We start from the raw sequence: 22,995 nt of genomic DNA on the forward strand, positions 1-22,995 counted from the left end.
CAGAAATACCACGGAGGTTATTAACTTCAGCATTTCTGCATAATCGCTCAAAGAGTACTGCACATATCCTTAGGCCATGAACTTCTCAATCAGCAACAATGGACACCATTTCCTTTACTGTTTGCACTTTGAAGAAAATGTATGCATTAATTTGAAGTTTCTTTGCGAAGTCAATGAGAAAACTGCACCCACGCCGCAAATCAGCAAAGGTTCCGGGGAATTTTCCGTCTGAATTAATGTTGGAAAAGTTATTTAAAGATCACATATTATACAATTTTTTCCACAAGTTAACGCAGTTCCCAGACACTTATATGAAATATCTGTGATAGTCATTGGTCAAAATAGCAAACAGATGATGCAGGACAGAATCCCTTTGTTGGTCTCAAACAGCGACGTCAGAAAAGCCTCTGAAAACGAAGACACACCTAAGTTCATTGTAATGATTGTGCATGCATGTGCACACACACCTTGTGCACGTTCCAACAATGTGATGTAACATTAACGAGGATTTCTGACAGATGCTTTTCAGTAGGTGATTACAGAACTACGCAAACTACGCAGGATTGACTGGATGGTTTATTTTGTTGTTTTTTGGTTGATAATAACCCAAAACCGCCATAATAGTAGTGTAAAAACATGGGAAAAGTGAGTTTGTCACAATATGGGACCTTTAATTTCTGATTTGTGTGTATTGCAACAAAACTCGCATTGAAATGAAACACAGACCTGCATCACACATTTCTCTGTCTCACACAGCTTTTCATAAAGGACTGCAATCCATCAGTGATCACATTGCTGTCACGAGTAAAGAGACAGAGCTCCAAGGAAGAATCCTATAACACAAATTTAATTTACCTCACTTTCACTCGAACAGTGACATGTAAGCGCTAGAAGTGCTAATACAGACTGGCACCTTTCACTGCCAACAGGCTTGTGCCTGTTTAGCTCAGTTTGAAAAGCACAACTCGTGTTTAAATCTAATTTACAGTACCTAGGGATGTTATTGAATTATATGAAGTTTGAAGTTAGGAAAATTAACAAAGAAGTACATTGATTCTGTTAAGGATTACTATTTGATATGGGAGTACAACTGTGTGTGTTTCTATCAAGAAGAAATCACACGATTGTAGCAATTTCAAATATTTAACATCATTTTTAAAGTGATTGAATCGCTGTCCTGCAATTACAAAGCATTCGGCTCATTGTGTCCCTTTGCTGCTTGCTTTTTTTTTTTTCAGGTGGCAAATCTGGCTTGCTCAATCTCCAACAATGAAGAGGGTGTGAAGTTGGTTCGAATGGCTGCCACCCAGATTGACAGCCTATGTCCACAGGTGAGGATTGTATAAAAAGAAAATCCCTTTCACTCCATGTTAAATATGATTTAGGTAATGGCCATTTACACAAGTGCTAGCGAAACTGTTTTGGCAGTTGCAATCTCTAAACTTGCTTCATGTGTAGACCATCTTCACAGAGATTTTAAGGATTAGAAGACCAAGTGTGTAGGTGTGCCTTGTAGTGCTATTTCTCAGGATGCACAGAAAGGGAGAGTTTCGAAACTGATCTATCCTTTCAAAGGTTAATGGTAGACCCTTTTCACATGGGAACCAGCACAGTATGTGAGGAAATGGAGAAAAGCAGCTTAATTTAAGATTCAGGATCTAATCTGAGAGTACACACCACGCACACCTGCTGAGACCCGTTTACTCAGAAACCTTAGGGAGAGAACTCTGATACCTCTGGGCAATGCTCAACTCAAAGAGGTTAAAACTATATTGGAGACAGATTTTATGACTGAGAAGAAGGGGGGGGGGGGGGGGGGAGCGGGTGGAATTATAAAGATAAATATTTCCAAGTGTTTTAGATAGACTTAACCGTGGTCCCTTATCTTCACACGGAAACACAGAAGCAAACAAAAATACTCAGCTTCATTTAATTAAAACTGCATCTACTAATACATAGTTCATGTTCATTCATCAGATTTTGGGAAACCTGTAACCTGTTTTTTCGTTGTTGTTTATTGCCTTATCATGAGATTTGTTGTCAATAACAACAATCTACAATAATTTCAATCCCACCCTGTCACATAAAACTTTCATGAGTTATTCTTTACATACCTTTGCTCACAAAGTTGACCCTTCTTCCACGTCAGGTTATCAACGCTGCGCTCACTCTGGCTGCCCGCCCCCAAAGCAAGGTAGCCCAGGACAACATGGACGTATTCAAGGATCAGTGGGAGAAGCAGGTGCGAATCCTGACCGAGGCTGTGGATGACATCACCTCTGTTGATGACTTCTTGTCCGTGTCAGGTGCGAGGAAGATGGAAAATAAAGCATTTGAACTAAACAGAAAATATTTGTCTTGTGACTTGCAGTTTGAAAACAACGGGTTTCACTAATTAATTTTAAAAGGCGCATTTGAATTAGAGCGAGGCTTAGGTTCCTTCGCATTCCATTCCCTGTCGTTGTTTTTATTCCATCTCTAAAGAGAACCACATCCTCGAAGATGTCAACAAATGTGTGATTGCGCTGCAAGAAGGCGATGTGGACACCCTCGACCGTACTGCTGGGGCTATCCGCGGCCGAGCTGCTCGTGTGGTCCACATCATTAATGCTGAGATGGAAAACTACGAGCCTGGCGTCTACACTGAGCGTGTGCTGGAATCCATCAAGCTCCTGTCTGAGACCGGTAAGTGCACCGATCGGTCATAAGTGCCTACAGTTGAATACATTACTGCGTTTTCATTTTTCTTCAACCACACAGTCTTGTACTATGCTTGCATCAAAATAACACTTTGCAACAAGCCCCTTGGTGAGTTAAGCTACTGTTAGGAGGAGATTTGGATGTGTATAACTGATATTCTTGATGTTTTTGGGAGCTTATGACAATAACAGAAAAAAACTATCTTCCAAATGTGTCTTTAAAATTATTATTTTGATTATGTTCACTCTTGTTAATGGTATATTAAGTATTGCTTACAAATGATATCAATGAAAACATGTTTAAAGAAAATTATTTATGTGCTTGTTATAAAATCATTCAAGTTAGAGAGCTGGTTATTTACGTTAGGAACATTTTCATACAGAAGCATAGTGTGCATTGCATTTAAAAGTCTTTCTTTTCCAGATACCTTTTTACTCTACAAAATAGCTCCTCAGATCTCTTAAAAGCAGGCGCCGATGTGCCTTTAAAAATTGCACCATTATGACAGCTGGCCAAAGAAAAACACAGGATGAAAAGAAGTCAATAATTTTAGCAATTACTTGCTCACAAGAAATGAGACCACAATCCCTCTATTACAACAGCAACCCCCTCCCATTTTTCGACATTCTCGACTAGCCATCCCTCCCCTATTAGAGGCCATTTAGTGGGGCGTCATATGCATTGTTTTTTTGCATTCATCTGCCAGGATAATTGAGAGACACAATCAGTTCCCCTTCCTGCTAGTTGATAAGCCACAAACAGCATTAGCAGAGACACGTGGGCTCACTCAACAATCTATCTGAGGCCCTTTTGTGGTGCTCATCTCCATGACAATGTGCTACCTACATCATGAGTTACATGATACATCAAGTGCCTTCTGTTCCATAATTGCATGATTTAATTAAGTTGACTGTGGAAATTATATGTGTTTGCAATATCTGGTGAACATTTGTAGACAATTTTATATGAGCATTAACTTTGTCACACATAAACACTGTATAGCTTTTATTTTATCCTCCATGGACTAAGCTATAGCAAATACCAAACTCATGCAACCTGCATGGTGTTCAGGAGGACTCCTCTCTATGAATTAAGGCTCCTTGATTCGAGACATTCATTGAGATGTTAAGGCTGTGAACCAGCAACTGTGTTCAACCAGCCTTTCCCAGGGTCTGTCTTTTTCTTTGATGAAGAGCTGTTATGTTTCCCCTTCCTGTTTTCCTCTTTGTGGTGTTAGTTGGGTGTTTAGGGGCTGCCATGCACATCTGATCTAGACGATAAATCACTTATTGATCCTTACAGGCCTGATATCTATGGATCTTAACACAGTCAAGGATAATCTCTAGCTGGTGGAAAGATGATTACATGGAGGTTAATAAAATAAAAGGATGTAAGACCACACACATTTTAGGATGTACTGAGTCCAATTAACTAGACCCTACCAAAAAAATCAATAGCTGTCATGATATTGAGTAGGGATTTTAGTGGAATTCATTGATGTGATTTCCTTTTCCTTTTCTCAGCGGTCGGCATGAGTGGAACATGCATCCAGTCTGTGTGTACATGTATGAGTTGCTTCTTTATGATTTTATTTAATTGCCCCAGTGTTGATGCCCGGGGGGCATATCCAGCATTCCAGTGTCAATGACTTGTCCGTCTTTCTGACACCTGCCACATCAACCCACACTTATCACAACTAAATGCCCTTTGACCTTGCCTCAATTTGCCCATCTCTATTCCGCATATTGCGTGAAGTCAGATTTATGTGCAGGCCGAACACAGTCAGCCAAGGAGCACAATTCCTCCGTGTAAAGCTGAGCCATAGATTCCTGACGTAGTCCCCCACATGGACCCCGGATTGAAGCGTGTCCTTGAGAGGAGGAAAAAATCAATAGCCTAATGGGAAGGTGGTTATGGCTTCCCACTCTCTTTTCCCCTTCTCCCTGTTTCTTCCCTGAGGCTCTTTTCTGCCCACTACCTCCTTGTGTTTGAACTAATCTTCACAAAAAAAAAGGACAAATTTTAAAGTTGATCATTAATGTGGTGCCTGGAGAGGGTAGATTAAAAAACTGATATATGGCCTAAGTCAGTGTGCCATTTAGAGAAGCAGGGTGGCGTTGCTCCTTGTTATTACATCGGGGCACAGTAAATGGGATTTAGTCTGGGTTCTTCAGTGAGTAATAACACACATTCTCTCACTGATCGCACTGCCTCCCACATGTCATGCCTGTAAATCCGTAGATCAAGTGCACTTAAAAGAAGTTCAAAATACAAGGAGCAATAGAAATAAAGGCTGTGTAGTTGTAAAATAATAGATCAGAGGACCAGACTTCGTGGGTTGCCAAAGTTAAAGTAACTTGCTATAAATCTTGAACATCTATTGAGAAAAAACTTTTAATCAGAATTCCTTATCAGTGATGTCAGTGGCCACTTGTATAGAACAGGAAGAAAGCCATTTGTCGTGAAAGGGGGGGGGGGATTAGACAGTGAATCAGTGCTACTTCAGTACCCAGAATAATGAAGAACATACCTGCAGTTGCTCAACCAAATGACTCACTCTTTCAATTTGTATGCATTGTTATGATGATGGAAAGGAGGTTTCAGCAAGCGTGGGAAGCAGATGTCAATCTCACAGCTTGCAAGAAGAGGAGGTAAGTCTTAATCAGAGTGTAAATACAGGTGGGAGTTTGACTAAGGAAGAGTTCTGATGAGGAAATTGCTTTGAGAGTAACTGTTCAATACGGAGTAGGAGGAAGGTGAACCATTTTTAAGCAAGGTTATAGACAAGGAGAGCGGAACAGTAAAAAGACTAAAAGCAGCAGCATTGAAGTTTTAATTAGAACCTTCAACGTTATCATCCTTAAGTAGCTTGAAAATATGGTACTCATTCGTTTGGTGTAGTGTAATATTTGAATCTGCTTTGCTTCAGAATAGACACTGACTGTTTGTCTGACCAGTCCAGTACACATCTGGGCATTAATCATGTTGTTAAATTGGTTTTGGAATATGTCAATCTGGCAAAGGTTCAGGCGTCAATGCTATTCATTTCTGCCCTTTGTCGCTGGTTAAACATGCACAGCTGAATGGTTTCATAGCACTCATTGTAGTTCCAAAACTTCTCACTTAAATTATACTTAAGCCAGCATGGTTAAAGAAAATGGTCACATTTAATTCCCTTCATCATTGTTCAATGGGAATGAGTGAAATTGATCCTTAACATCAGCAACTTTGCTCATTAAGAGCTTGGAGACAATTTAAATATTTCTATTTAAAAATACCTTCCCAGAAATTCCCAAAAGCCTATTTTACGCTTCTGCAGTAAGTGGATTAAACAGAATTTAAAAAGAAAAAGGGAGACAGTTTTTTTGGGGTGCCTTTTATGTTTGGTGAAATATAGTTCATGTTTTAAATAAGGAAATAGTTTTATTGCCGAGACACCTTTAGTGCAAGCCAGCTAATTGATTTACTTCACTCTAGATGTAAGAGAGAAGGAAAGTGTGGAGATTAATAATAAAATTATCTGGTGGAGGCACAGCGGCTAAACTGCCGCACTCAATTATTATTTTCCTCTATTTCTCTTTTTCTATCTGTCTGTCCTTATTAAACCCATTTTCTATTTTCAAAAATGTGGCACGTTAATTCAGTCCAAGCATCTAATCTCCCAAAATCTACCCTTTATGCATTAGGGATCAGTATTAGTTCTTGATACTTGATAGATAGTACTGTATTTGGACATTAGTATTCATCAGTATAATCATATTATATATGTGATATAAATAAAAGTGTTTTGTTTTCTTTTTCGGGATGAGTGCTTCTCAGTTGAAGCTGCTGAAAAGATAGCTATTAGGCTACCAGTTGTTTTAATGCATCCACACCCCTAATATGTGTCAGACTTCTGCATTGCCCATTGTTTCTTTTTGACCCTGTACTTATATTACTTCATTATTGCTTCAAGTACAGAGAAGTTCAAAATTGTGATTAAATATGGAAATTATTCAAATGCCTTACAAATTAGTTGCTGGCTACTTCAAAAGCAGATGATATATATTAACTAATCAGTAAGTTACGTGTCTTTTTTATATAAAAAAATCAGTACTGTATGTTTAAAGTAATATGACTCACAGAAAATATTGTACAATATGTATATAGCTAGACAAACACACACACATCTGGTTGGCAGGTTTCTGGTAAGCTATTTTCTTATGATAATTTGCCCGAGTGCAGAGTCCATATGAAAAACCACACATGATTAAACCCTGCATTCAATTATTTTTGCTCAACAGGAGATTGCCTAGAAAGGTGGCCTGCTAAATATTCAACATTGTGTCTGTATCCTTGAATATTGAATAATGTATATTCAAATTCAGAATTTTTGAACACACAAAGAGCACAAAGCTCTTCTATCAGACCTGGCAAACTGCCAACAAAACCTGGCATTTGTATCGTCAATAGAGAGGTTTTTTTGTTGATTGGCTTTTATTCGGCTCGAAAGACTTTGATGAATCTGTTTCCCTTCATCCACAATGTCATTTGACAGGCTAAGTTTACAGATTAGCATCTGTTTATCTTAAAACTGAAATGCACAGAAGCCATTTGCTCACACATGAGCACATTTCTACATACCATCATCATAGACACAAAAACATCTATGACAGACGGGCAATCTTCCTTTTGGATAAGCCATGGCGAACCGGCTAATTGATGTGCAATGTGCAAACGGCTTAATGTTGCTCACTCAGAAACCTCGGGTGTCAGCTTGTCTTTTTTCGGAAGTGTAAATGTGTTCTGATAATGACAAAGAAAGACACCCCACTGCTATAAAGATTGAAATTAAAAGGTTTTTGGCACGTTTTCAACTCGACAAAATTCACAATAATAACTGCTGTCAACATGCCATTTGTCTTTTTGTAGCTGATAACTGACCTGAAAATTAACTCACAAATGTGATGTGCCTGAGTTTCATATCCTTTTGTTTCTCTTCTTGTACCCTCCTGTATTCCCCCTTGCAGTCATGCCTCGTTTTGCTGAACAAGTGGAGGTAGCTATCGAAGCATTGAGTACAAACCCCCCACAGGCCTTTGAGGAGAATGAGTTCATTGATGCATCCCGCTTGGTCTATGATGGCGTCCGTGACATCAGGAAAGCTGTCCTCATGATAAGGGTATGTCCATTACTACTTGTGCAATGGTAAAAGGATAAAATGAAATAAGTATATGCTCAGTAAGATTTGAAATGTTAAAGTCTTAATAGATATTTCGATAATTTATTTCCTGCTGTGGCTGGAAAAATCAGTCAGCGAGTCTGTACCAAGCCAATAAATATGTAACCTGCCAATTCACATGATCTTTCAGCCTCAAAATAATTACAAACTATTTATTTGACACAGTAGGAAACAATCCCGTTTGAAAAACAATCTGAACTTTCACCAGTTTCATCCTATTTTCAGCACTCCCCTCCTGATTTTACCTATTCATTTGAAGGCAACTTTGTTAGAGATGATGCTGGATTCAAAAATAGACTTTTCGAATGTTAGAAAAGCCAAACTAAAATGTAGAATTAAAATGAAATCCCATTTGAGAGACGACATCTGTCACATGATGCATCTTGCAATGCATCATGCTTGCATAACATGATATTAGAAGGTCTGGTGTATTGCCTGCCCACTCGCCACGATGCTATCAATCGTCAAGCTACCTCTACACTCGTGCAATTCATATATTCAACTTTCTGCCGGCTAGAAGATTTTCTAGTGGAGCACTGAAAAAAAATATCATTATATAAAATAATTTGATCTTGGTAAATAATGTAAAACAGGCAGCTTTGAACTGCCCGGTACCAGCTGGCTTTATAATCCAATCCAAGATTAACTATATTTTCTGAGGAAATAACTTTCTCTGTTGTTTATCTCCATTGTATGAATTCCAAATGCTGGTGCCACATGTAATAGCTTTTCGTGTGTATGTGTTATGGATGCTATGTTTAAACTTTTTTAATGGCTCCTTTAGAATTTTTACAGCACAGATCTCATGAGCTGTAGATAGATTAAGGAGCCAATTTTCTATGGAGTTTAAACATTGAGAAAAGTGCAAAGTTTTAATGGAAGTTCTCCAAAGCCGTGTCCAAGCCTGTATGTACCTCCATACACGCAAACATACACACATACAGAGCACAGTACTTCAGCGTTGCACGAACCGGATAGAATAAGAGTGGATGGAAACCAGCAAGTATAATATAAGTAATGTTTGCACTCTAGCTTTGTCAATGAACTTCCTTCTGAACAAAAACGTTTGTTTTGACTCAAATTATTATATTATTATATAATTTCCTCCCTTCATGAGAATAAACTGAAATTGTTACTGATATTTCTGTTCATGTTTAATCTAACAATTGGGTCATTACATTCATACTGTTGAGTCAATATAGTTGATTTCATGAAAAAATAAAATTTGAAAAGCATTAATAAAGTTCAACTACTTTAAATTATGTCCATTTAAGCCATGTGTGGAGAATATGTTTGAGAGCTTTTACTCTTTTGGTGTGATGTCTGATGTGCTAAATTTGGTTTAAGATGAAACACCAGAGGAGGCACTGAACAAAAAGAGAGCATGAAGTCAAAGAAAATGGCCTTTTCAGCTGTCAACCGAGGATTTTTTATTTTATTCTTACAGACACCAGAGGAGCTGGAAGACGACTCTGACTTTGAACAGGAGGACTACGACACTCGCAGCAGGACTAGTGTTCAGACTGAAGATGACCAGCTAATTGCTGGACAGAGTGCCCGGGTGAGTAAAGGACCATTTATGCTGACATGTATCAAATGTAGCTCAGTTATAGAACCTGACATAGAAAACAAAAGAAAATAAAACAACTATTTTGTTTCTGTATGTGCTGTCCAACAAGCTTAAATGAATCATAAAGTATTAATTGTTTTAATGTTAGTCTGAAGTGCAGGTGGGATTGCATTCCAACCCAACACCCCACCCCCTATTCCCTGACCATATGTGAATCAATTCACCCAGTTCCACTTACATGGCATGAAAGTCCATTAAAATAATCTTAACATGTGGGATTATTTTAAACAAACATCATTCAGGGATGCCAGGTGTACAATTACAATCACAAACAAAGATGTAATTACCAAATTCCCTTCTGATGCCTGACAAAAACACAAAATGCAAAACGGTGCTGTGCCAAGGCTTCAGTCACGATCACCAGGGTTTGGGCTTTGTTGCACATTAGCAATTGTTCACTTGAGACCAGCTTAAACAACAATAAGAGGGTATAAGTACTTGCTCCCCTCCAGCAACACAGTGGCTCGAGCAGTGTGTTGCATGTTGAATGGATTGTGTACGGTTGTGGTTTGAGTTGGCCCAGTGCCTTCTCCTGTGGCATAGGATCGAATTACATTACATACACAAAGTAAGGGCAATTAAATAAATAAACAGCAGTTATTATTGTTAATTGTATGCACAAAACAGCTCGAGGTCTGATTGTGATGCTTTGATGTTTAAAAACAACAAAAACACAAAACAGTTAGTTTACAAATAGTGATGCTGCGATAATTATTCATGCTAGATTTTACCAGCCAAGTAGAACAAAGTCACAAATTCAAAGAATGATTGAGTAAAATCCATTCATTACACTATTTATCATCCGCGATCTACTGGTCAAAACACGCCAACTGCAAATGAAAGAGCTTTATTAAACTGGGCATGTATGTGTATTATTTTCTAAACTGTATTTATTATTTCAGAAGCTGCATGGTTTTGTTTTACATCTATTTTCACTGACGTTAATAGATTCCAAGTATTTTTAAAAACTGGCACACAACCTGGTGTTCTCAATGATGCCGAAAGTATTTTCAAATGTTGCATCAGTTTTTAATACCACGGAGTGTGAGTGCAGCCATTTAGTCCTTCAGACTAAATGATTAAATAGGTTTGGTGTCACTGGCTGCCAAAGCAAAATTTTCAGGTCCTTCCATAAATTATTACGTCTGACTGACACAAAAAATCTTCATATGATTTTTGTCTATTCCACAGTTTGCATTGTCAAGTTTTTTTAAGGTGCATAAATAATTTTTTAATGTCAGGGAAAGCTGTTTGTGGGGCTTTATGGTGGATTGTGGTTGAAGAGATCCGCAATCCACCACAAGATTGTACCTGGAAACATGAAAACACGATGTCAGTACACTCATTTAATACTACCTCACTACACACAATTAATATACATGTATTAAATTTTAAAACGTGAAAAACACATTTCTGTGTGAAACAAAATGTATTTGAAAGTTGATGTATAACATTAAAGAATATCCTCATTGCTTTATTGAAATGACAATAAGTAGAAAGCAGCGTAATTGACGAAGAGATATCTGGAAAAAAGTTTAACACTGATCTGAATATCTGATATCCAACCGTGAACAAAAAAAGAGCAGACGCCAGCCTGGGTGTGAAGTGCTTTTAGTTTGCTGTATGTATACTCCCACAAATTTCCAGCAGAACATAGTAGGGCCATCTGAGCATGGAAGGCACCAGTGCTACCAAACCTTTCACTACTTTTTCTGGCAGTCAACTGTCCTTTGAGTAGGCAGCTTTGAACAGTTTGGAGTAGCAGCGTGTCTTTTTGTCACAACTTGCCGATGTAATAAAGGCATATAAGGACGATGAAAGGGCGACATGACAGAATTCCATTCTTTTCCTGCAATCTTGATTCGCAAGTTATGCATAGTATGCCTCAAATAATAGTACAAACATGTGTCAGTGTTTTAGAAATTGTGCAACATGCTCACATACATACTGGCAATCCTCTCACACACAGCTATTGACATTGTCTGTTTCCCCACTCATAGATGCTGTTAGGCCCTCACAGTCTAAACATTTGCACACGCAGAAAACAAGCATATCCGTAAAATATGTGTTTGCTGTGAATCACTGGTGATCTGCCCATTCTGTCACAGTTGTTTGTGTCAGGATAAAGCTCGCCATCCTCTCACAGTCATGCTAAGTGCACCCTGGTGCACCGTGTTTCTAGTCAGTCAGAACATTAGATGTGTAGTCCTTTTTCTCTATAGGAGGTGACATGAGTACACTGAGGTTTACATGCATGATCCCTACAAGTCCTCCGGAATGTGCAGCCATCACCCACAACACATGCATAATATCTCCCCCATACTGTCTCTTACTGGTTCAGTGCAGAAAGGAGTAAAAATCAAGTATACGGCAGTCCCAGAGGCCTTTTGTTCCCAGTTCCCTTTTGCATTGTGCTCCACTTGTCAATTTGATTATACTTATGCATAAAGATACGTTATTAGAGCAAACATGCATAATGACAGGGAAGAAAAATCCACAGGCAATGGAGGCCTTAGATTAGAAGATGCAAAAGCAATCTCTCCTTCTAATGCACCTTAGAGCACAGAGAGCCAAACATAAACCACCACCCCCCAATACAAGCGCACACTTCCAACATTTCTTAACAAAGTGATTGGCTAACACTGTTGATAGTTCATCCATAAAATTGAACTCTGAATGTCTGGGCAGTTTATTTCAAATGAAACAAATTAAAGTCATTTCAATACGCCTCGCTCGGTGAAGAAACCCTGAAAGCACTCTAATCCCTGAAGACGTAGCCAAGTCGCAGAGTATATTGGCACAGGAGTTCCTTGGCTGGATTTTACACTATGTTAATCTCCCAAGGCCCGCTCCTTGTTGTTATCAGTAAAGTATGGGAAGGGATTTGGGGATAAGTGAATTCTTGAGAACAGGGAGAAAGAAGAGAGGGTCTTCACAAAATGCTTTCCTGCTCCCCGATGCCCCAATTTGATCATGTTTTTACCCCTTTGCTGCGGCTTTCTTTTGTGGTTGGAACCAGTCCTCCCTCTCTTTCTGTCTCCCGATGCTCTCTCTGAGTTTTCATCCAATTTTCATAGTGAATTTGAATACCAACCAAATCCCCTCACTCCTTCTCCCCAACCTTCTTGATCCCTAATTTTACAAAAAGGAATTTTCAATCTAAATTGCTGAGTTTCAAGAGACCTTTTGGCCCCTTCAGTGTGAAAAAAGAATGATCTACCATAGACTCTCAATATACATCATTGCATTGTGTTTAGCAATATCATAAATGTAGTTCTTCTCACCCTTTTACCCTCCACTGACACCAGCAGCATACTGTTTTGGGTGTATTACAGAAATAAGCAAGTATTTTATGCCTCAACAGTTAGGTGCAGCGAGGATGTGAGCAGGAAATATATGCTAATGACATCCTTCCAATCTGGGCATCACAGAAATCTGCCCCCCCTCGCACATGCATTTACCTGCTTTGCTTTTAATCAGGCAGAAATTACTGTACAGCTTTGCCTAATTAATGTTTTTTGGCTACATTTAACATGAACATGTAACAAGAAAACAATAAACCAAGGAGCCAGAATCATAAGCTGAGACCCTTAGCATGCTTTAAATGCCTTTTCTCAAGTTCTCAAGTTTATAATTGTAAATATTTGTTCCATTAATCTAATAGATTTGGATATAAAAACAAACAATCACAGTTTAGAGAAAAAATAACTTGGCTTAAATAAATATTTCTAAAAAAAGACATGGCAAAGCCAGTGTTGCATAAAGTAAAACAAGCAGAAATAATGAATTCACTTGGCAAACTTTATGAAGAGGATTATTATTTGAACGTACAATATGGTTAGCATTAACATCGCAACCTTGTCACACCCTGGCCTACAAGCATACACAGCACAGCAGCGAATGGGACGTGACGTACTTACATCTCACCTCGACTTCAGGATGATGATGAGGCGGAAGTGTACCTTTTTTCTTAATGTATTTAATGCTAATACAGATGCAGTAGCAGCAATGCTGTCAAGTGTGGCTGTAGGCTTGGCAGAAAAAGAATGAGCACAGCATTGGCAGCATTTCTACTGTCGAAATAGTGCATGAGATACGTGCCGCAGCGATGACAGTAAACTTCACTTCATCTGTTTAAAGGAGGTTCAGTTCATGGAACTGTCTGGGTAGGACATGTACTTATACGGATGTATGTTTCTCTTGTGGTTGGACTGAGAGTATAGCTGTGTTTACTTTTGTCTTTAATTAAATTAAATGTTAAAGTTGGGGTGTTACATTCTCCACCTGCTGTTTGTGACAGAAATAATTGCCAGCATACCTGAAGACATATTTGACATGTCATAGTCTGTCACTGTATCTTGAATAGATTAGTCATCATCCTACACTGGACTTTTTTTTAGTATTTATTTATATAATTGTGAGTAGTATTTTTTGCTCCATATGATATTAAATGGGATTTGTGCTGCAGTGGTGTTGGTGTCTTGGCACCAGCACCAGGGGAAATCTACATTGGGCTTGACATGCTTGGATCTGCTTGTGTGTTTAGGGCATTTTTTTCCCAACCAAACCACCATCACAGATATTTTCACTCGGTGATCAGTGACTCCGCAGCGTAATGGAGACATCTGTTATGCCTTCACGCATATTTGTTCTCTCTGTTTTCAATGTTCTCTCAGTCATTTAAACCGCCCTCCTGTACCTGCTTGTTTTCTGTCAAAGAATTTCAGTAGAACAGGTCATCAGTATTTTCTGTTTTTGTTTTTCTCCTGACACATCTACCAGGGGACATGTGCAAAGTGATGCGCTTTCTCACTCGCCCACCCCAAAGCCCCCACACACCAGCTTTGCTGTGAGAGCGGAAATAGGGAAGAGGGTAAACGAGGAGAGTGGGTATTATTTAATTTGGCGAATAGCAATTCTTGAAGGACAGTCAATAATAGATGAGGTTAAAAAACAATGGCGACTTTTACTGTACTCCTTTTCTCTCACTGTTTCTGGAGTCAATCAAATCGACCAGGTTACGCTTCCTTCCATCTCACCTCCCTGACATAGTGTTGAACAAATGCATTATTCATTTTCTAGTCGAAGAAGAGAGGCAATTATGCATTTATCTCCCAAATAATACTCGGATCTTACTTCGCCTGTGACCTTGCCACAAGATTTATACCATTTTGGATCTGCCACTAAAAAAGGCCACTGAGGGGAAAAGAAAAAAAAAAAAGGATTTGCGCTTTATGGGTTTAAGATGTCAGGGGGTTTGAGATGGTCCGGTCATGAAATGTAAAATTTAGAACTTAATTTTGAAGCATTTCAAAAGGGTAGCGATACTCAGACTCTGAACTTAGTCTTCAAGTTTTGTAGAGGGGATTAAAAAGTAGACTGCACTGGGAAAAAAATAGAACAAATGATGTTACATACACCCTTTCATATCCCTTTTTTTATTCTCTTACTCTAAAACTAATCCTTGTTCTTATTCACTTCTTTCTTCATTTCCCTATCGTATTTTACTCCCCAACTTTATCTCCTTCCTTTTCCTAAATTCCTCTCCTCTGGCATTTCCTTCATTTTGAGCCCTCATACCAATTTATTCAGTTCAAATTTAGTCAATAACAACCTTTTTCTCCTTCTGTAATGCTTTTGTTTCTTCTCTTCTTGCCTGTAGGCCATTATGGCACAGCTTCCCCAGGAGGAAAAGGCTAAGATTGCTGAGCAGGTGGAAAGCTTCAGACAGGAGAAGTGCAAGCTCGATGCAGAAGTGGCCAAGTGGGATGACAACGGCAATGACATTATTGTGCTGGCCAAGCAGATGTGTATGATCATGATGGAAATGACAGACTTCACCAGGTAAAAATCACTTCTTAAGTTGCCCATTATCGCATCAAGCAGTCCAGAGGGGAAGTATTTAGGGGAAGTATTCACCACTGTGTTCTCCAGCGTGACAACAACTTCGTCTTTCTGCCACTTCTGACTTAGTTACACTGAATCTATAGCAGATGTTTTATATTGCTGGCTTTCTGACGATGACAGTGAAGCAAAACCCAAAAATCAGATTAATCATTCTGTGAAATAGAGCAAAATTTGGGTCATGTGAGGAGTCCTTTTGACAACAGAACTATGGCGACTTTTCGGTTTTAAAAGGACTGCATTTGCAAGTGACAAGCAGGATTTGCTACGAACCATTATTGCGTTGACAATACTCCATATATCAAAATGTTGGCAGTAAAGTGACACTGACAACCATTGTTGTTGATCAAACTACTCATCAAATCTTTTATTCAAATTCAAATATTCTATTTATCCATTTTAGGTAGTAACTTAGCAAATATTTAAGTAGGGAGACAACATAGATCATAGGTCTTTATTCTTATTTTAAATGCTTGAGAATCGTCTTTTTTGTAGCGCAAAAGACATCTATACCATATAGATACATTATATAGAATATGTTCTGGTGTATTTACTGTATTCATTGTTGATATATACTGTATATATATACACACACAAAATTCCTCCTGCTTCTGTACAAGCCAGTGTGGCGCAGTGATGAGCTCAGTCCATAGAGGGAAGCTCTGCAGGTCAACTCATATTTCTTTATTTCCTTCTTCCTCTCACTTGCTCACTATTCCCAGAGGCAAAGGCCCCTTGAAGAACTCCTCAGATGTGATCAACGCGGCAAAGAAGATTGCAGAGGCTGGTTCCAGAATGGACAAATTGGCTCGCGCTGTCGCCGATCAGGTAGCTTTGCAAAACTGCATTTTTTTCTTTGAGTCAGTCTGAAACTGTCTCTGACTTTATCATTGCTGCTGGTGGAACAGCATATTTTGATTTAGAGTCAAAGGGCATGGGCATCGGAAATCTTTAATGTGGGTATTGACAAGCCGTGTTAACTTGAAGCTGCTTTGTGGGCCGTGTCAATGCAGGACTTTGCTTTCCAATGGGGCAAAGACTGACAGAGCAAAACAGCAGAACCGAGCTGTGCCTGTAATGTAATTAGTGCCAAATCGAGGTGTTGCATTCATTTTCAGATGAGTACCTCTCTAAAACACGCTGACAGAACATTTTTAATATCTAATCAATCAGTACTGTGTTGAGGGAGAGTGGGATTGAAAAGAAATAGGTGTGTGTGTGTGTGTGTGTGTTTGTGTCTGCATATCTGCGCATGAAGTGTGAGATACTCCAGGTAATAGTAATTTAATAATTTTCTTCTACATTTGATCTGTCTCTAATAAGCACTGAGAATACAAAGGCACATGAGTCACTGATTTATTAAGGCAATCTATCACGGTAATTGCAAATGCTGTTCACCTGCAAACCCTTCAAATACTTTTTGTAATTTTGAGATTAAGTATCACATGCTGTCTTTATTTGAGCTCATCTCTTTTTCTGTTATAAAAAAAAAATCCTTCAGAAAACCCCCATTTAATATATTTTAAAAGATGTCATAATAAGCAAGATAATGAAGAAAAGAAAAACTAAACAGTGATTTAAATAATTTGGAATTCATTCAGGAGGTGTCAAGCTCTCCGAGGTATTTCATTATGAAAGGAACATTCCCAAGAAAACACGACTCAGGTGCAATTTTTAAGTACAAGTACAAGGAAATTATTTCCACCACCCACTGTATACTTTGTCTGTCTTATATCTATTGTATGACAAAATGTGTCTTTGCAGCAATATGCCGCCAAACGTTCTGCTGTTAACATGCTGCTGAATGCTGTCGGTTTGAGTGGCCAAACAGTATGCTAACCAGACCAGACATCTGTAGCTAAAGCTGGCACGGTCTCCCCCTGACATGCTCTCTCGACTAGAGCATATGCCACCATGGAATAAAGTTAATTCATGTACGGAAATTAAATGGAAAAGTTGTATCTGTATGACTGTGTCTGCATGTTCCCATGCACTGTGTTGCACTGGCGTTGATCGGCGTGACCGTTTGTGCTCGTCACTCAGAGCAGACCTGAGAAAGCTGAGAACAAAGTGGTCATGAGCAATACTGTATGTTCGTATGCCTTTCTTAGCTTGTAGGCTGCTGAGCGTCGAGGACTGCTTAACAGTTTAGATGGGACTGCATGTGTCACATGGAGCCTGTAATTGAATCAACAGTTGCTGTAATAAAAAGAGCAGGTGGCTTGCCATTTTTTATTCTCACCTAAAATGTTCTGAGACTGTGTTTATGGATTATTAAAAGCCTTCTGTTACACTTCCAGAGACACCAGAGTTGTGTCAGGAAAATGATGAGGGTCTTAAACACCTTTTCATTCCCAACATCGTATTCATTGCATGTATTATTTTTATTTTCTTGTGGAGCATTTTGGGTATACCTGCCATTGCTATTCATTGAATGGCAACTTTCATAGCCCTAGCAATTTAATTACTCAGAATAATATGACCTTGACTATCTCTCCTCTCTGGACAAGTTTCTATGCATTCACACATGCTGAAGAGCAACCTGTGTATGTCTAGTAGACTGTGGCTTGACGGTAAGAATAAAGGCCGCTCCATTGCTTTCAGACAGGTCCCTTAAGTAGCAAACACGGTCGCCATGACTGCACATCAGCCCTTTTAATGAACATATGTGAAGAAAAAGTCAGTTCTGCATGGGAGGTTGGAAGACGGCAAGCTTCTTTCACAGTCATTTAAACACCGCATTTGACGTAGATAAACCTCTTGAGGTAGCTCACCCCATTTCACTCTAGCAATTTATTTTTTTTCTACTCTATTTCTCCCAATCTATTGTCCCCACTCTATTCTTTAAGTATGCCTGCTGCAGATGCAGTGGATGGCAGCAGTGCAATATTTGGATCATCTATCCAGAGACGTGTATTGTCTTTTATCTGTTACGAACAGCCTTGGGATGTGAAAGCAGGAACTCGGCAGCTCCGTCTGGCTTAAATCTTTGTCACTATTGGTGATCTTTGCTGATATTTTAGTACATTTGTGTAATTATTTTAAAGTGCGTTTTGGTTGGTTCGGGTCCTGGATCAGGAGAAAATTCGACAACGATTGACGGCTGATTTTAGACTTGGAATACTGCAATTTGACAAACTTGCAGCTATTGACAGCAGTCTCTGGTGGAATTATTTGAATCAGGCTGTGCTTCTTGGGCTATGCTTGTTATCAGGAAAGATCATTAGAAGATGTTTCCACAGGCCCGTAAAGTAATGGGCCTTACATTGTATTTACCGGTACATCAACAGGGAAAGAAAAGGGCTATTAGTCATTGGTATAATATAGAAAAAACATTTGTTTCATGGTTGCATCAAACTTGCCTGGAGCGTGTGTGTGTGTGTGTGCGTGTGTATTCCAGACGTGTTCTGTGCAGTTAGCAGTGATGCTGGCCAGGACTGGCAGTGCAGTGATCATGCCTAAGGAGAAGCTTTCCTCTGCCTCAGTGGCTGCTCTATGAGCTCTTAGCTCCACTCCAGCCAGCATTCATTGCCCTTAGTGGGCAAAGCCTGATGCTGGTGGCAGCTGAGGTCTTACTCACAAAATACTGCTCTGACTGTTGTCAAAACTTTAAATGTAAATCCCACCTTTAGGTGCTCTTTCCAATTATATGTATTGGTTAAAGAAAGAAACCTTTCATTTTATTTTGGAAGGCAGTGTCTCCGGCTGTGAACATCAGTGCAGAACACCTTTGGTCAATCAGTATTATTTATCTTACCAGAGAAAGGAGGCACAGCGTACAGCCAGAAATGCATTCACATCCCTACGGGAGTGTATTCACATCACAGCTCAATGTTTAACTTACCACCAGTTCTACGTGAGCTCACAAGACAAGGTAATGAGCTGTGCCTGTCCCCGGACAGCGCTGCTGAATGTCCTAGTTAGGATCGTTTAATATTAATGACTAGAGGAAAGGTGTTACTACAACATGATGCTTGCAGTCTTTGAGCAGCTGATGCACTGTTCCTAACCCACTGGGAGCTTAGTGGGCCATATCTGACACCTAGAAAGCTTCTACATAGAATAATAGGGGGAAATGTGCCTGATAGTAGACCTTAGACGGCTCGGTTCATATTCCCTTTTGGTCCATTTGCTGCTCTGAATGATTTCACTACTGTAGTAGCACAAAGACCGGGTCAGAGACCATACGAGGATAGGCATAAAAACCTTGCTGGGGAAGTCGTGTTCAGTCACTGCTGTTTGATCTGGGTTTCTTTAACCCCCCCCTCGCATTGGGCAAAAAGCTAAGAAGATGACTCACTTGTTCTGTGTGAAATTAATCAGGTTGTCGCTGTAACTAAACTCAACCTCTAACTTGTGACAAACCAATGTTGATAAAAATTAATTATAATGCAGATCATCTTCCATGACTGGTGAAAAGAAAAATATGTAATTATTATTCATTCATTCATTTCTTTTTTTTGGATTGCTGGTTGATTATTTTATGTTTTAATTTAATTTGTGACTAAACTGGTGCTGCAAATAATTCAGATCTCAAGCAAAAGTTAAAAAATGATTATGAATATACTTTGAGAATAATACCTGAAATAAAAATGAGAAGAACATTTTTCTGTCCCACTTCCTTCATTTTTTTTCATTTTTGTCATGATATAATAATATACATTTCCTATCTGCTGACCCCCTGCTGACTCCTCCTCAGTTTCAACCTACAACAGAACATGGACCCCATGGATTAAGCAAACACCATTAAACTGAAATGTTTGGCAGCAATGCTCGGTTATCTTATTTGAACACATGCAAACATAATTTCATTATACTTGTTTTCATTCTGGCCTTCAACTCATAAATTCCAGGAACTCATATTTTACTTTGTGTGACTCACCATAAACACAGTTATTTTCACCTCATTATAGGCACAGGAACTTGGCTCCAATAGTGGGTGGCTGCACAGCCTGCATAATAGCTCAAAACATAAACAAATAAGTCTAAGAAATCAAGGAGGATTTTTTTTTATTGTTTCTTGGATGTTCAGTTCCAGACATATTACTTTAAGCTGACAGTGATGATGCAGCAGGATGATGAGTCATAAGCACCTTGAGTCTTCACTAAAGCCCACTGTGTCCATTACAAAAGAAGAACTGGGAAAAAAGTAGTCTCGAAATCAATTGCTGTGTAAATACCATCCCACAGCAGCTATTGTCCACTCACCGGTGTTTCCCAAAATAACTTTAAAGAGATAAGACTTAAAATTGCAGATTTCTCTTCAGGTGCATCACGTCCTATTCAACTGCTCTGTAAGTCTCATGATGATGGTTTTCCTTCTCCCATTTGTCTCTGCAGTGCCCTGATTCAGCGTGCAAACAGGATCTTCTGGCCTACCTGCAGAGAATTGCCCTGTATTGTCATCAACTGAACATTTGCAGCAAGGTGAAAGCTGAAGTTCAGAATCTTGGTGGCGAGCTTATCGTATCTGGGGTAAGTTCATCCATAAAAAGCAGCCGATGGCTAGCCCCGCTATCACCGATGATCTTAGGTCAGGTTTTATGCGTAATCTGTAAACTTCTTCAGTTTTAGAGCTTCAATACACAGTGAATGAGCAAAGCATTCAGTTCATTGACACAATGAAGCCTGGAAGATGAAACGTCATGGAGGTTAAGGATAATGCAATTTATTTTTCAACTTTGCAATACACTGCAAAGTTGAAACAAAATAATTGCACAAAATAAGAATAATGTTATTAAGGAAGTTACATGTGGTTATGTCTGTTATTTAAGGCACAAAGCAATGCTTCCTCGACATTGTAAATAGTTCTACAAGGATGGTCTAACACAGGCATGGGCAAACCCAGGCCCGGGGGCCATATGCGGCCCGTTGGTCTTTTTAATCCGGCCCGCCAAACTTGTCCAAATTATATCATTAAATAAAATTGTATTATAATTAAACCTCATTCATTTGACCTTTTCCCTGTAATGCTACCTGTAAAAGGCCAAATCCTTTCATGCAATAGCTTCCATGTGTCATTTATATTAGCTCACAGAAATACTCCATCCATCTGTTCTTGGTCCGGCCCCTCTGTCAAATTTTAGAACCCATTGTAGCCCGTGAGTCAAAAAGTTTGCCCACCCCTGGTCTAACATCTGACTTTAGCTTCCCTCACATCATGCGGTGATACAGTTTTTGATGTTGTGTCTTGTTCCCATTATTGTCTGTTTCATGTCCGGTCCCTGCTGAGATTTAAACTTTTAAATGTGGCTGGCTGGGGTCCGCACTCATTACATTTAAGCAGTTGACTCCTCCAAGCGTAACATAGCAGGATGCCCACTGGCTGCCGAACCTTAAATGTAATTCAAACAAAAAGATAGGGGTTCCCTCGTCTCCTGCCTCTAATTAAGAAATGTTAAAATCCTGCGTAATTACAGGCCACCAAAGACATACTGTACACGAGCTAATATGGCCTCGTTGAGTGCATGTGTTTGAAGATGCATTGATTTTTTTGAGTTGGCCCTTAGATAGTTTCTCTCTCTTTCCCCTCTTTTAGCTTGATAGCGCCACCTCTCTCATCCAAGCAGCCAAAAACCTGATGAATGCAGTGGTGCTGACTGTAAAGGCATCTTATGTTGCCTCCACCAAGTACCAGAAGGTGTATGGAACCGCTGCTGTTAACTCACCTGTGGTGTCTTGGCGCATGAAGGCTCCTGAGAAGAAGCCTCTGGTCAAAAGGGAGAAACCCGAGGAGTGCCAGACACGTGTGCGACGAGGCTCCCAGAAGAAACACATCTCCCCTGTCCAGGCCCTCAGCGAATTCAAGGCCATGGACTCTTTCTAAGAAAAAGAAAAAAAAAAGTCATGCTTACCCAAGAAGAAGAACAAAACATGTCGGTGACAAGTTTAAGAGAAAGTTCCTTTTTACATTGTGTTGCCCCTCCTCTGTTTGCCCCGTGTGCTCGGCGACACCTCAGGAGGACTACATGTTTAACTGCCACACTACGACTCCTGTGAACACTGTGAGCCCCATGGCACACAGGCAGCTAGCGCACACCCAACACTATTTATGGATATTATTGTAGCTTCATATGTGAGCCAAAATGTGACAGGGAGTTTAAAAAAAAAGCATATCAGAAGAGGAACAGTGGCATTTTAAATATTTGTGGCAGTTGCTATCCTGCTTGTATACTCGTATAAACTGTCTGAGTGGAAATCCTGACTGATCCTGGTTTAGTAGAGGAGTTATTCCAAAGGGAATTTATCAATATTGGTATATTCCCTGTTGATAATGTTTGAATGTAACTTGTAGTGCTATGAATAACTTATGTTCATGATACCTGGAAGTGTCAGCATCTAAGTAGTTTCCTTGTTCCTAATAATTAAAATAGTAATCCATATGGTGTTTTTTTCCCCAAAGCACACTTATGGTCTATTGTATTGCCTTTTTAAATTCCATTTATTTAATGATTATATCACTAACTATGATGACCTTGATTGGAAGTTGTGTACTGCAAATATAGACAGGTTTGGCTAGGTGTGGTTGGTTCAGAAATTA

At 39.3% G+C, this 22,995-nt stretch overlaps 1 protein-coding gene across 1 annotated transcript in view; it reads left to right on the forward strand.

The window, feature by feature from the left end:
- ctnna2 (catenin (cadherin-associated protein), alpha 2) overlaps positions 1 to 22,281 on the forward strand; it is a 149,584-nt gene extending 127,303 nt beyond the window's left edge. Inside the window, exons 9-17 of the mRNA XM_068756986.1 lie at positions 1,239 to 1,331; positions 2,150 to 2,306; positions 2,485 to 2,685; positions 7,710 to 7,861; positions 9,369 to 9,482; positions 15,214 to 15,395; positions 16,178 to 16,283; positions 20,796 to 20,930; positions 21,994 to 22,281. Coding sequence (XP_068613087.1) covers positions 1,239 to 1,331; positions 2,150 to 2,306; positions 2,485 to 2,685; positions 7,710 to 7,861; positions 9,369 to 9,482; positions 15,214 to 15,395; positions 16,178 to 16,283; positions 20,796 to 20,930; positions 21,994 to 22,281 — 1,428 coding nt within the window. The remainder of the gene's footprint in view (positions 1 to 1,238; positions 1,332 to 2,149; positions 2,307 to 2,484; positions 2,686 to 7,709; positions 7,862 to 9,368; positions 9,483 to 15,213; positions 15,396 to 16,177; positions 16,284 to 20,795; positions 20,931 to 21,993) is intronic.
- Positions 22,282 to 22,995: the final 714 nt, after the last annotated feature.

The sequence above is a fragment of the Brachionichthys hirsutus genome, unplaced genomic scaffold, assembly GCF_040956055.1.
Source record: "Brachionichthys hirsutus isolate HB-005 unplaced genomic scaffold, CSIRO-AGI_Bhir_v1 contig_248, whole genome shotgun sequence".
Classification (NCBI taxonomy): domain Eukaryota; kingdom Metazoa; phylum Chordata; class Actinopteri; order Lophiiformes; family Brachionichthyidae; genus Brachionichthys; species Brachionichthys hirsutus.